The sequence below is a fragment of the Vicugna pacos genome, chromosome 14 (genome assembly GCF_048564905.1).
Source record: "Vicugna pacos chromosome 14, VicPac4, whole genome shotgun sequence".
NCBI classification, from domain to species: Eukaryota; Metazoa; Chordata; class Mammalia; order Artiodactyla; family Camelidae; genus Vicugna; species Vicugna pacos.
The window spans coordinates 13,833,814-13,846,345 of NC_133000.1; the positions used below are offsets into that span (position 1 = coordinate 13,833,814).

Below are 12,532 nucleotides of genomic sequence, written 5' to 3' on the forward strand. Positions count from 1 at the left end.
AGCATTTCGTGTAAAGCTTCCCGTTTGGAGAAGGGGGGGTCATTTATCAATCGGTGCAATCAAAATGCCAGTTGAAACTGCTAGGAGTTATTTAAAAATGAAAAAGGATGTGTGACGATGCATGTTTCCTGGAGAAAGCAGTATAAAATGTGGCTCCAGTCACTTATATAGATATATATGTACAGCCCTTAGGATTGTGGTTTTAAAAATGGAAGCATCTTAAGCATACTATGTCTAATATCCTACTAGTCTGTAACTCCAATGAACGATTCTTCCTCAGTGATCCAAAGAAATCCAGGCAGTGGAGTCTTCTGTTGACCTCCATTTGTTATAGTGAATGCGTTGTTGATAGGTGTTGGCAAATTTAGTTTTTGAAACTCGAATCATTTTAAATGCACCAAGAGTCTGTTACGCGGGCTAAATCTTTACCAAGCACATTAGCCACTTTTGCATAAATCCAGATCCGACGTCACGTGGCATCAAAGTGAGGTATGACTATAGTCTGATATGTTTACTGTTTTATCAAGCTGACTCCTTTCACTGTAACAGTCCCTGGAAATTTTCAGGGCCACTGCTCCCTGGTCAGGTGGATACAGATGGACACTCCAGTAAGGTGGGCATGAAGTTACTGTGCACTAATCTTACACAAGTCAGTCACGTGGTATCTTTCTCACATCAACATTTTGGCGTTGTTTATCCTTCACAGCATGAAAAACTGCCAAATCAGCTCCAGCTGACTAGGTTTTCTTTTCATTTCAAACAATTATAGGAAGCATTTAAATAAGTGTGCTAAACCCGATCCCAAATGGAATTGAGTATTCAAAAAATATATTTTATGACTTACGTTTGTGGAGAATTTCTTTGCATAAAAATCCCAGTAGTTTTCCACCAAGTCCCGAGAAGTGTACCACCTCTCAAGTAGGGACAGATGGTGTCAAATGTGCTAACGACCCCGTGAGACAATTAGATTCTGGAGGGACCTGGGAAAGCGGGGCTGAGAACACGGGCGGCGCTTAGACCCTGGAGGATCAGGGGGACCTGAGGCTGTGGGTCTGAGACAAGGGTAGAGAGTGTTCAGATGTAGAATTCCTCTGCATCATTGTCCCCAGGGCGGCCCGGCGCTGGAGGTGGCGGGGCTCCTCTGAGAGTCTGCTGGGCGTCAGGAGTATCATGAGGGCGCTCCGGGGGTGACTCTGTGGGCGAGGAGGCATCAGAAGTGGGGGGAGCGGCCGAGGAGCTGGAAGGCCCTTTGGTGAGGAAAGGGAGGGCAGCCCAGGAGGTGTCTGTGGCCACCCCGCCCCCAGTGGGCAGGGGTCCCTCTCTGGAACCCCTGTGCTCTGACCAGAGGCTGTTGCATCTTTCCAGGGGGAGCAGAGTTTCTGCGGGGCTGCAGAACCTGCTGGGTGCAGAGTAGGCAGAGACTACAGACAGGTCGGAGGAGGAGAGCCGCAGCCCGGTGTCCACGTCCGTCTCCTGGGCCCCCTCTAAGTCATCGATGGGGTGGCCGTGCCTCCGCTCCGCTGCCCTCTGCCCCGGGCCGCCTGGCTTTGAAAACCACTGTGGTTGCGCAGATGAGGCCGGGGAGGGGTCTCCTGTGGGCAAACAGAACAAGGACTTGCTTCTCTGGAAAGACCAGGGGAGGCTGGGAGGGCTGCTGGCTCGTCTGGCAAATTCCTGCGTGTGCCCAGTGGGCAGGCTGGTCTGGCGGAGCCCCGGGTGTGAGGTGTCTGGCGGGGGCTGCGGGTTGCTGCCAGGGGTCTGGCTCGGGGCCGTGGCGCTTGGGGACAGCGTGGAACCAGGTTTCTGCTCGGAGGCGTGGTGAGCTCTGCTGGGTTTAGGACACTTTCTGTGCATCCGATGTGCCTGCCGGAGTAAGGGGGCATGTCACATTAGCAGGACTGGGGGTCACCCAGGGATGGAGAGTCACAGTTAAACACAGCATGAAACACTTTCTGATGATTGGAAACTCCCATTGCAATGTCGCAATGAAGCATTACCAGAAAGTTCATTCTCCAGACTCTAAAGCAAAGACAGAGGGAGCAGAGCCTGGGGGAATACGGATCAGACTTCTCAGTCTGAGACATCCCAGAACCCAGGAGGAGAGGCAGCCCCTTGTCACCACAGGGAACAATACTTCTCCCAGGACACATGCAAGGATGCTCAACAGATTGGCCACAAGCACGAGGGCCTGGCTTAGCAGGATGGGGGATGTAAGGATTACCATTATGTGCAAAACGGATGCTTGAAGGGTTTGATTGCCTCCAACCAGAGCCCCACAGTTTGGAAATGCTGTTGGACGGGAGGATGGAAGGATCAGGGCGGGGCAGGCACAGACAATCTCAGACCAACCCGGGACTTTATTCCAGTGCACGGGGGATCATCAGGACACATCCCAGGGCTGGCCTGTGATTTAGAGCAGTAAATCTTCAATGAGTGAGGGGCTCTCAGGAGATTAGCATTTATTTACTTGCTATTAGGAACCACCAACTCCTCTATTTTGGCTTTCAGAAACTTTATGGGAAAGGGGGCGGCTGACTACAGACTAACCCCACAGGTGCCGCACAGGGCTTGGACAAGCGGTTTCACCCTTAACACCTCATCCCTGTCCTCCTAGTCTCCCCGACCCTCCCTGCAGCTCCCCAGGAATCTGTTTCTGCTGCACAGACTGGGGTCCTCTCTTCCAATGAGCATTCCCAATGCAGATTCTTCCTCTGGTCTGGCTCACTGAGCCTGCAGGCCAACCTGACTATGCAAAGTTTCAACTAAACCATGAATTTGGAGACAGTGGGTCTGGTTGTATTTCCTGTCAGATCACCTGATTTATGAATCCCTGAAATAAGGAAAGAGTTCTGAGTGCAATTTACTATAAGGGACGCTTCCTGGCTCCCAGCAGACTATATGACACACTGGCCCTTCCCTAGATAGCAAACACCCTGCCTCCCTGTTAAACAGGAGCCTGGTTTCCCCACAGCCACTTGGGAAGTTTTGTTCAATGTAATACACACTTGTTTGTACCTATTACAGGCAAAGGAGGGGAAACTACAGGGAGGGCTGTCTTCAACCATGTGAAACTTTTATTTCATGGATAGGAGACAAAAGGACTCAGACAAAAGAGTGACAAGAGGTACAATAATGGGACTGTGAGGGAGAGACCACGCTACCCTGCTCACACGGGAGCAGAGGAGTCTTCAGTGGTGGTGGCCCCACAGGTGAGACTTGGGGATGATCAGCTGCTGTCCTAGTGGATGAGGTGGAGAGGAGGCCGTGCTGGAGAGAGAGGCCAAGACAGAAACTGACAGGTAAGCAAGGGACTTGCAGGGGGCGAGGGACAAGCAGTTGGGCTTGATTAGAGTCCACGTGCAGGAAGAGCAGTGCTGGGAAGTCAGGTGGGGAACGGAGTCTAGTGTTGGTTGAGGAGGCCCTGGCACCTGGTAAGATACCCACATACCTATCCTTCTGCTGGGGTCATATTCGGTCTTAATTATGTTTTTTCCCATATGACCATTCCTTTCATTGATTTCTTTTTTAATTAATTTATTTTGGAGGGAGTGTAATTAGGTTTATTTTTTTCAATGGAGGTACTAGGGATTGACCCCAGGACCTCATGCATGCTAAGCATGCACTCTGCCAATTGAGCTATACCCTCCCCTTCATTGATTTCTAAGCTCTTTCTTTGTCTAATTCCAGGTATCTCTTAATCCTATGAACAGACTGATTGACTCATTTTTTAGTTGACATTAAATGTGGGTCTTTTATGCAGAGCTCCTCAAATGGTGTGTTTTCTTAATTTCTCTTTCTGATAATTTGCTATTAGTGTATAGAAATACAACAGATTTTAATATATTTTTGTATCCTGCAACTTTACTGGATTTATTGGTTCAAACAGTTTCCTAGCACAGGCTTTTGGATTTTCTCTATATAATATTAATTTCATCTGCAAACAGTGACAGTTTTCCTTTCTTTCTGATTTTAATGGCTTTTATATATTTTTATAGCCTAATTGCCCTGGTTAGGATTGGCAATACTATGTTGAATAAAAATGGTGAGTTAGAATCCTTATCTTGCTTTTGATCATAGAGGTAAAGCTTTCAGCTTTCCACCACTGAGTATGATGTTAGCTGTGGGCTTATTATATATGACCTTTATTATGAAAGCTTTTTTCATAAATGAATGTTGAATTTTGTCAAATGCATTTTCTGCATCTATTGAAATAATTATATTTTTATCTTTCATTTTGATAACACGTGTATCACATTGATGGAAGATGTTGAACCTTGCATCCCTGGAATAAATCCCATTTGAACATGGTGTACCATCTCTTTAATGTATTTTTGAATCAGTTTGCTAACATTTTGTTGATGACTTTTGCATCTATGTTCATCAGGGATACTGACCTGTAATTTTCTTTTCTTGTGCTGTCCTTGTCTGGATTTGGTATCAGGATAATGCTGGCCTTGTGAAATGACTTTGGAAGTGTTCCCTCCTCTTCTACTTTTTGGAAGAGTTTGAGAAAGCTCAGCTTTAATTTTTTTCTGTAAATATTTGGTAAAATTCACTAGTGAAGCCATCTAGTCCTGGACTTGTTTGTTGGGAGGCTCCTGATTGAATACTAGTAAGGAGGCTGAATTAGCAATCTGTTCAGGTTTTCTATTTGTTGATAATTCAGTCTTGGTAGGTTGTATGTTCCTAGGAATTTATCCATTTCCTCTAGGTTGTCCAATTTGTTGGCATTTAATAGTTCACAGTTGTCTTTTATGCTCCTTTGTATTTTTGTGTTATCCATTTTAATCTTTCCTCTTTCATTTCTGATTTTGAGTCCCCTCTTTTTCTTGGTGAGTCTAGCTAAAGGTTTGTCAATTTTATTATCTTTTCAAAGAACCAGCTCTTAGAGTCTAAAAAGACAAGATCAATAAAACTATTTTATTTATTTCTACTGTGATTTTTGTTACTGCCTCCCTTCTACTAAATTTGAGCTTCTTTGTTCTATTTGTAGTTACTTGAGGTATAAAGAAAGGTTGTTTATTTGAGAGCTTTTTTGTTTCTCTATGTAGGCATTTATTGCTATGAACTCCCCTCTTAGAACTACTTTTGCTATATCCCATAAGTCTGGTATGTTGTATTTCCATTTTTATTTATCGCAAGGTATTTTTTTCTTTCGATTTCTCCTTTGATCCATTGGTTGTTCAGTAGCATGTTTAATCTTCACATACTTGTGAATTTTCCAGTTTTCTTCTTGTAATTATAGTTTCATACCATTGTGGTCAGAAAAGATGCTTCATATATTTTCAGCTGTCTTAAATTTATTAAGACTTGTTTTGTGGCCTAACGTATGGTCTATCCTGGAGAAGGTTCCATGTGTCCTTGAGAAGATCGTGTATTTTGTTGCTTTTGGATGGAATCTGCATAATCTGTTAAGTCCTCTGGGCTAATGTGTCATTTAAGGCCAGTGTTTCCTGATTTTCTGTCTGGATGACCTATCCATTGGTGAGTGTGGAGTATTAAAGTCCCCTATTAATACTGTATTGTTGTCTATTTCTCTCTTTATGTTTGTTAATATTTGCTTTATATATTTAGGCATTTCTATGTTGGGGACATGGCTATTTTCAAATGTTATATCCTCTTGTTGGATTCATCCCTTTATCATTACAAAATGATCTTGTCCCTTGTTATAGTCTTTTTCTTAAAGTTAATTTTGTCTGATATAAATATACCCACCCCAGCTTTCTTTTGGCTTTTGCTTGGAATATCTTTTTCCATCCCTTCACTTTTAGTCTCTGTGCATCCTTACATCTGACTTGACTATCTTCTAGGCAGCATATGGATATGTCTTTTTTTTTTTTTTCTAAATGCATTCAGCCACTCTGTCTTTTGCTTGGAGCATTTAGTCCATTTACATTTAAAGTGATTATTAATAGGTATGTAATTATTGCCATTTTGTTAATTATTTTCGGGCTGTTTTGTAATTCCTCTGCTCCTTTTTTTTGTTCTCTTTCTTTGTAATTTGAACAGTCTATTTTAACCTGATAACAACTTAAGTGTGAGAAAGCACTCTAAAGCTCTACATTTTTCACATTTTGATGTCACAATTTACACCTTTAATCTGTGTAACCATTAATAAATTATTGTAATTAGTTATTTTACTACATTGTCTTTTAACCTTAATGCTAGTTTATAAGTGATTAACCCATCACATTTAAAACATTAGATTATATTGTACTATAAATTTACCATTACCAGGGAGATTCATTCTTTCATGTTTTTCTGTTATTAATTAGCATCCTTTTGTTTCAGCTTAAAAAAGTACCCTTAATATTTCTTGTAAGGTTGTTCCAGGGGTACTGAACTCCTTTAGTAATACATATATATATTAATATATATAATATATTTCTACTGAAGTATAGTCAGTTTATAGTCAGTTGTGTGAGTAGTGTTCCATTGTATAAATATACCACAGATTCTTTATCCAGTCATCTGTTGATGGACATTTAGGTTGTTTCCATGTCTTGGCTATTGTAAATAGTGCTTCTATGCACATTGGGGTGCATATGTCTTTTTGAATTAAGGTTCCCTCTGGATATATGCCCAGGATTGGGATTCCTGGGTCATAATTTAAGTCTGTTTTTAGTCTTTTGAGGAATCTCCATACTGTTTTCCACAGTAGCTGCACCAAACTACATTCCCAACAGTGTAGAAGGGTTCCCTTTTCTCCACAGCCTCTCCAGCATTTTTCATTTGTGGACTTTTTGAATGATGGCCATTCTGACTGGTCTGAGGTGTTACCTCATTGTAGTTTTGATTTGCATTTCTCTGATAATTAGCAATATTGAGCATTTGTTCATGTGCCTGTTGGCCATTTGTATGTCTTCATTGGAGAGTTGCTTCTTTACGTCTGCCCATTTTTGGATTGGGTTTGTTTTGTTGTTGTTATTAAGTTGTATGAGCTGTTTATATACTCTGGAAATTAAGCCCTTGTCAGTCTCATCTTTTGCAAAGATTTTCTCCCATTCTGTAGGCTGTCATTTTGTTTTGCTTATGGTTTCCTTTGCTGTACAAAAGCTTCTAAGTTTAATTAGGTCCCATTAGTTTATTTTGCTTTTATTTATATTTCTTGGGTAGACTGCCCTAGGAGAACGCTGCTGTCAAATAATGTTTTGCCTATGTTTTCTTCTAAGAGGTTTATAGTGTCTTGTCTTATGTTTAAATCTTTAAGCCATATTGAGTTGATTTTTGTGTATGGTATGAGGAATATTCTAACTTCATTGATATACTTGCAGCTGTCCAGTTTTCCCAACAGCATTTGCTGAAGAGACTGTCTTTACTCCATTGTATGTTCTTGCCTCCTTTTTGAAGATTAGTTGACCAAAAGTTTGTGGGTTTATTTCTGAGCTTTCTATTCTGTTCCATTGATCCATTGCTGTTTTCATTCCAGGGACACAAGGATGGTTCAACATATGCAAATCAATCAACATGATACACCACATCCACAAAAGAACAAAAACCACATGATCATCTCAATAGATGCAGAAAAAGCATTTGATAAAATTCAACACCCATTTATGACTAAAAAAAAAAAAAACTCTTACCAAAGTGGGTATAGAGGGAACATATCTCAACATAATAAAAGCTTTTTGTGACAAACCTACAGCCGACATAATACTCAACAGTGAAAAGCTGAAAGCCTTCCCACTAAAATCTGGAACAAGACAAGGATGCCCACTCTCACCACTTCTATTCAATGTAGTATTGGAAGTCCTAGGCATAGCAATCAGGTAAAAGAAATGGATCCAAAATGGAAGAGAAGTAAAATTGTCATATGTGGATGACATGATAACTATATATAGAAAATCCTAAAGGCTGCACACAAAAATTACTAGAGCTAATAAAAGAATTCAGCAAGGTAGTAGGATACAAGATTAACATACAGAAATCACTGGTGTTTACACTAACAATGAAATATCAGAAAAGTAAAGTAAAGAAACCATCCCTTTTAAAATTGCATTCAGGAAAAATAAAATACTTAGGAATAAATCTGACCAAGGAAGTCAAAGACTTATGTGGAGAACTACAAAACATTGACTAAGGAAATTAAAGATGAGTTAAAGAAATGGAGAGATATCCAATGTTCTTGGATTAGAAGAATTAATATTACGAAAATAGCCATACTATACCCAAAGCAATATACAGATTTAATGTGATCCCTATCAAATTACCCATGACATTTTTCATAGAACTAGAACAAATAATCCTAAAATTTATATGGAATCACAAAAGACCCAGAATTCCCAAAGCATTACTGAAGAAAAAGAAAGAAGCTGGAGGAATAACCCTCCCAGACTTCAGACAATACTACAGAGCTGCAGTAATCAAAACAGCATGTTATCTGTACAAAAACAGATATATGGATCCTTTAGCTTTTGATAATCTGGAAGACCCATTATCTCTCCTTCAGTTATTTTTTTCTTCCAGTTTTATAGAGAAATAATTGAAACACATTATTGTATATGTCTAAGGTATATAGCAAAATGATTTGATTTATATATATCAATTCAGTTCTGAAGGACAGCTTTGCTGGGTAGACTATTCTTGTTTTGCAGTTTTTTTTTCTTTCAGCACTTTGTATATATTTTGCTACTTCCTTCTGACCTGTAGTGTCTGCTGAAAAAATCTGCTGACAGTTTTACAAGGATTCCATTGTATGAGTTTTCCTCTTGTTGGTTTTAAGATTCTCACCTTGTATTTAAGTTTTGACACTTTAACTGTATGTAATATGTCTTAGTGAGGGTCTCTTTGGGTTCTTCTTCTTTGGAATTCTCTGGGATTCCTAGATCTAGATGTCTGTTTTCTTCCCCAGGATAAGAATATTTTCAGCCATTATTTCTTCAGATGAGTTTTCTGCCCCTTCCTCTTTTCTCCTTCTGGGTCCCTTATAATGCAAATGTTGGTCAGCTTGATGGTGACCCATAAATCCCTTAAGCTACCTTCACTCTTTCATTGTTTCTTCTCCAATTTGATGAGTTCCAGTGATTTGTTTACTAATCCTTTTTCTGCTAATCCTTTTTCTGCTTCATCTAGTCTGTTGTTAAAACTCAAGTGTATTTTTCAGATCAGTTATTTCATTCCTCAGCTCTGTGACTTCCATTTGGTACTTACATGTTCTACGTTTTGGAGTTCCCACTTTGTTCGTCCAGTGTTCCCCTGAGCTCATGAACATCTTTATGACAATCATTTTGGACTCTTTATCAGGTAAGTCACTTACCTTTGTTTCATTAAGGTCTTTTTCTTAGATTTTATCTTGTTATTCCATTTGGAACATGTTCTTCTGTTCCTTCATTTTCTTTGACTTCCTATGTTTGTGTCTATGCACTAGACAAAACAGCTACGTTTCCCAGTCTGAAGTACTGGCCTCATGCAGCACACACAATTATTGTCCAACCCTGCCCTAGTTAGTTGTCTCTCAAATCTTTGTGTTTAAGAAGTCTGCTTTATTCTTAGTGGCTCCACGTACAGAAGGTGTTCCTAGACCTGTCAGTGTCCCAGAGGGGAGACCTAGACTGGGGCTCACTGGCAGCCAGAACCTCAGGCAGCAGCTGTTAAAGTAAGCAAGATAGACCTCTTTTAGGGGAGCACTGGGAGATGGGTGTTTCTGTGCTGGGCCTTGGGGTGTTAGCCAGTTAAGAACTATTTTTTTGTTTGCTACTGTCGCCTCACTGGCCACCAGAGCCACGCTATCAAAGGCTGTGTCCTCAGGGTGGCAGCCACAAACGCCAGGGCAACAAGTATTTACACAAGCTTTTCTGGCGAAACTGGGAACTTGGGGCTGGGAGAGGGAAAGTGTGAAGATGGACAGCAAGACGACGACACTTGCTAGCTTCCCTGGTCTCTGGAGAGACTGTCCTCCCTAATATGTATGTTAGCTGTGGCCTGTGGAGCAGGCTTCTAACTGTGAACAGGCTTCTTGTATAGAAAGACTAGAGGCTTCAGTCTGTTGCCTCTCTGCTGGGCCCTGGGCTTAGACAGGAAGCCTTTTCTATTTGTTACAATCCTGTGGGGCCTGTGAATGTAAGCCCTCCTCTCCACCAGAGCCTGGTGACCAGCGGTGTCCCCTGGGTGGCAGCTGCAAAAAGCAGGGCATGAAATGAGCGGACAGGGTTCTTTCTGGGAGCTAACAGTGACCTGGAGCAGGGAGAGTACGAAGATGGCACTGGCTTGGCTTTGTTTTGGACACTATTTTGGTAGGTCCCTGGTTATGTGGTAAGTTAGATGTCTGCCCCTCAGCTGCCTGGTTGTTGGCTGCCTCTGCTCTGGGCCCTGGGGTGGGTGATTCTGCGTAAACCCTTTAAGAACTGTTTCCCAGATCACTGTAGCCCTCTCGGGCTTGTCCACGAGACAAGCCCTGATGGCTTTCAAAGCTAGATGTTCTCAAAGGTAGAGGTACCTGTCTCTCAGGAACAGGCCTTAAAAGTTGGGATTCAAACCCTTTGCTCCACAGGGAGAGGCCTGGAGTTGAGAGTCGTCCAGACTGGGGCACTGTGTGAGGTTCATGGTGACACTGTCTCAGTCTCTCCTACCCACCTTGGAGAAGTTGCTCAGCTAGTTTTTGGGTTTCCTTCAGAAGGAACTGTTCCATATGTAGCTTTAGATTTGGTGTCCATGGGAGGAGGTGAGTTCAGAATCCTCCTGTGTCACCATCTTGAAGCAGAACCCTGGGTTGTCTTTTTTGAATGGTTAGTAGAAAGAGAGGAGGACTTACAGGAAAAAGGCAAGATCACTCTAAAAGTAAACAAAGCTTGTGCACATTTTGTCAAATCAGTGACATTTCTAGGTAGGAAGTTTGAAAAATCTGAAAGGGATTCTGGCCATACAGGATGGTGGTTTAAGCTGGACAGTCATTTGTCCATTCTTTTCCTCTTTGCTGTCATGGAAGTATAAGACTTTCTGAAGAATCATCAGAGCAACATACTAATTCCATTCCTCATAGAATGAAAGACAGGGTAATACAGAATATAAGTAAAGTACTTCTCCAGAATTGGCAAAATGGCAGCAAAGTGGTAACTGTCCACCTGGACTGGCTTTCCACCAACAGTTACACACCATACACACCTCTCTGAGTAATCTTTCTAAATACAAACTGACTGTGTTCCTTGGCAGAAGACTCACTAGCAAGCTTTACAACACCTTGGCTACTCCTTCAAGCTTTGTGTCTTTCTGGAATTGTACCCTGGATGCTCCAGCTACTTGGAACTACCATGGTTCCCAACAAACCAGGTTGGCTTATATCTCTATGCCTTCATGCTGTTCCCAACAACTGTCTGCCTAGAGAATACCCGCCCAGCTTCAGAGACCAAGCATGAGGTGATGCTGTGAGGTCTCATTTGACCACATCCCCTCCTTTGTGAACAAAATGCACTCCTTTCTCTTGGGCATATAACTAGGAGTCAAATCACTGGGGCACACGGTGAGAAATTTTTAGTTTCAGTAGGTACTTCCAAACTGATGGTATCAATGTATAATTCTACAAGGAATTTCTCCCAGGAATGTGTGGTATTTTAGTTGTTTCACATCCTTGCCAATATTTAGTTGTCATTCTTCTAAATTTTAGTCATTTTGGTGGGTAATAGTATTTCATCATGCTATTAATTGGCATTTGCCAGATGACTAATGATACTACCTTTTATGGTTTTGGCCATTTGACCATCTCTTTAATGAAGTACCTACTCTTTGTATGTATTCTGGATTCAATTTGTTTCTTGGATACTCTGTGGCTTATACCAGTAAGAGTGTAAATTGATCTTTTGATGAGCAGAAGGAGCAGAAGTCTTTCATTCTTTGTAACAATTTTTAATATTTCTTTCTTTCTATTATTTTTCTTTTAAGACTGGTACTCACTGTGCTGTGTTTTAAGAAATATTTGCCACTTTATCTAGCAGCCATCCTGAACCAGAAGGTGGAGGACAGAATGAAAATAAACTCAGATCCCTGAGGACTGTAGGCTGCCATGTACAGAAGAGAGAAGTATGTCTTTGTTAAGACACTATTTTTTTAAGCCTCTGTTGTACCTGAGCTGACAAATCACAACAAACAAGAGACATTCTGCAGAAATGTACATTTATGTACTTAAAGAAATCAGGTTTAATTTAAAAATTTTACTTGGTACTATATGGCATTTAGGAGCTGGGTTGATTGACCTCAGGCACCTATACTTCTGTAAGTAAACAAATATTCACATTTGCATAATAGGCACTCAATAAATTTCTTCTGAAAAAAATAAACACATATGAGATAAAATATATATCTTCTAAAATTGCTTATGATCAAGGGAATTTTAAGGTACTTATGTATATATATAGACTTATATATGTGTATATACATATATAATAAATCATAAGTACCAGTAGCTATTTGGTTTTGATGGGAAAAAATGATGAAGGGACTTTCTATTATGGGAAAGCAGTAGCAATATCTAATGATAAAGTGAAAATTTTCAAGTCAACACATATCTGAGGGGGTGCCTCAGGGAGCAGCCTTGTTTAAC

At 41.0% G+C, this 12,532-nt stretch overlaps 1 protein-coding gene across 2 annotated transcripts in view; it reads right to left on the reverse strand.

Annotated features, from left to right (window-relative positions):
* Nucleotides 1-840: 840 nt before the first annotated feature.
* The window catches only part of FAM124A (family with sequence similarity 124 member A), a 71,390-nt gene continuing 59,698 nt past the window's right edge, over nucleotides 841-12,532 (reverse strand). For both annotated transcript variants that reach the window (XM_072976203.1, XM_072976204.1), the window contains one exon: nucleotides 841-1,863. In XM_072976203.1, coding sequence (XP_072832304.1) covers nucleotides 1,075-1,863 — 789 coding nt within the window. In that variant the 3' untranslated portion in view covers nucleotides 841-1,074. The remainder of the gene's footprint in view (nucleotides 1,864-12,532) is intronic.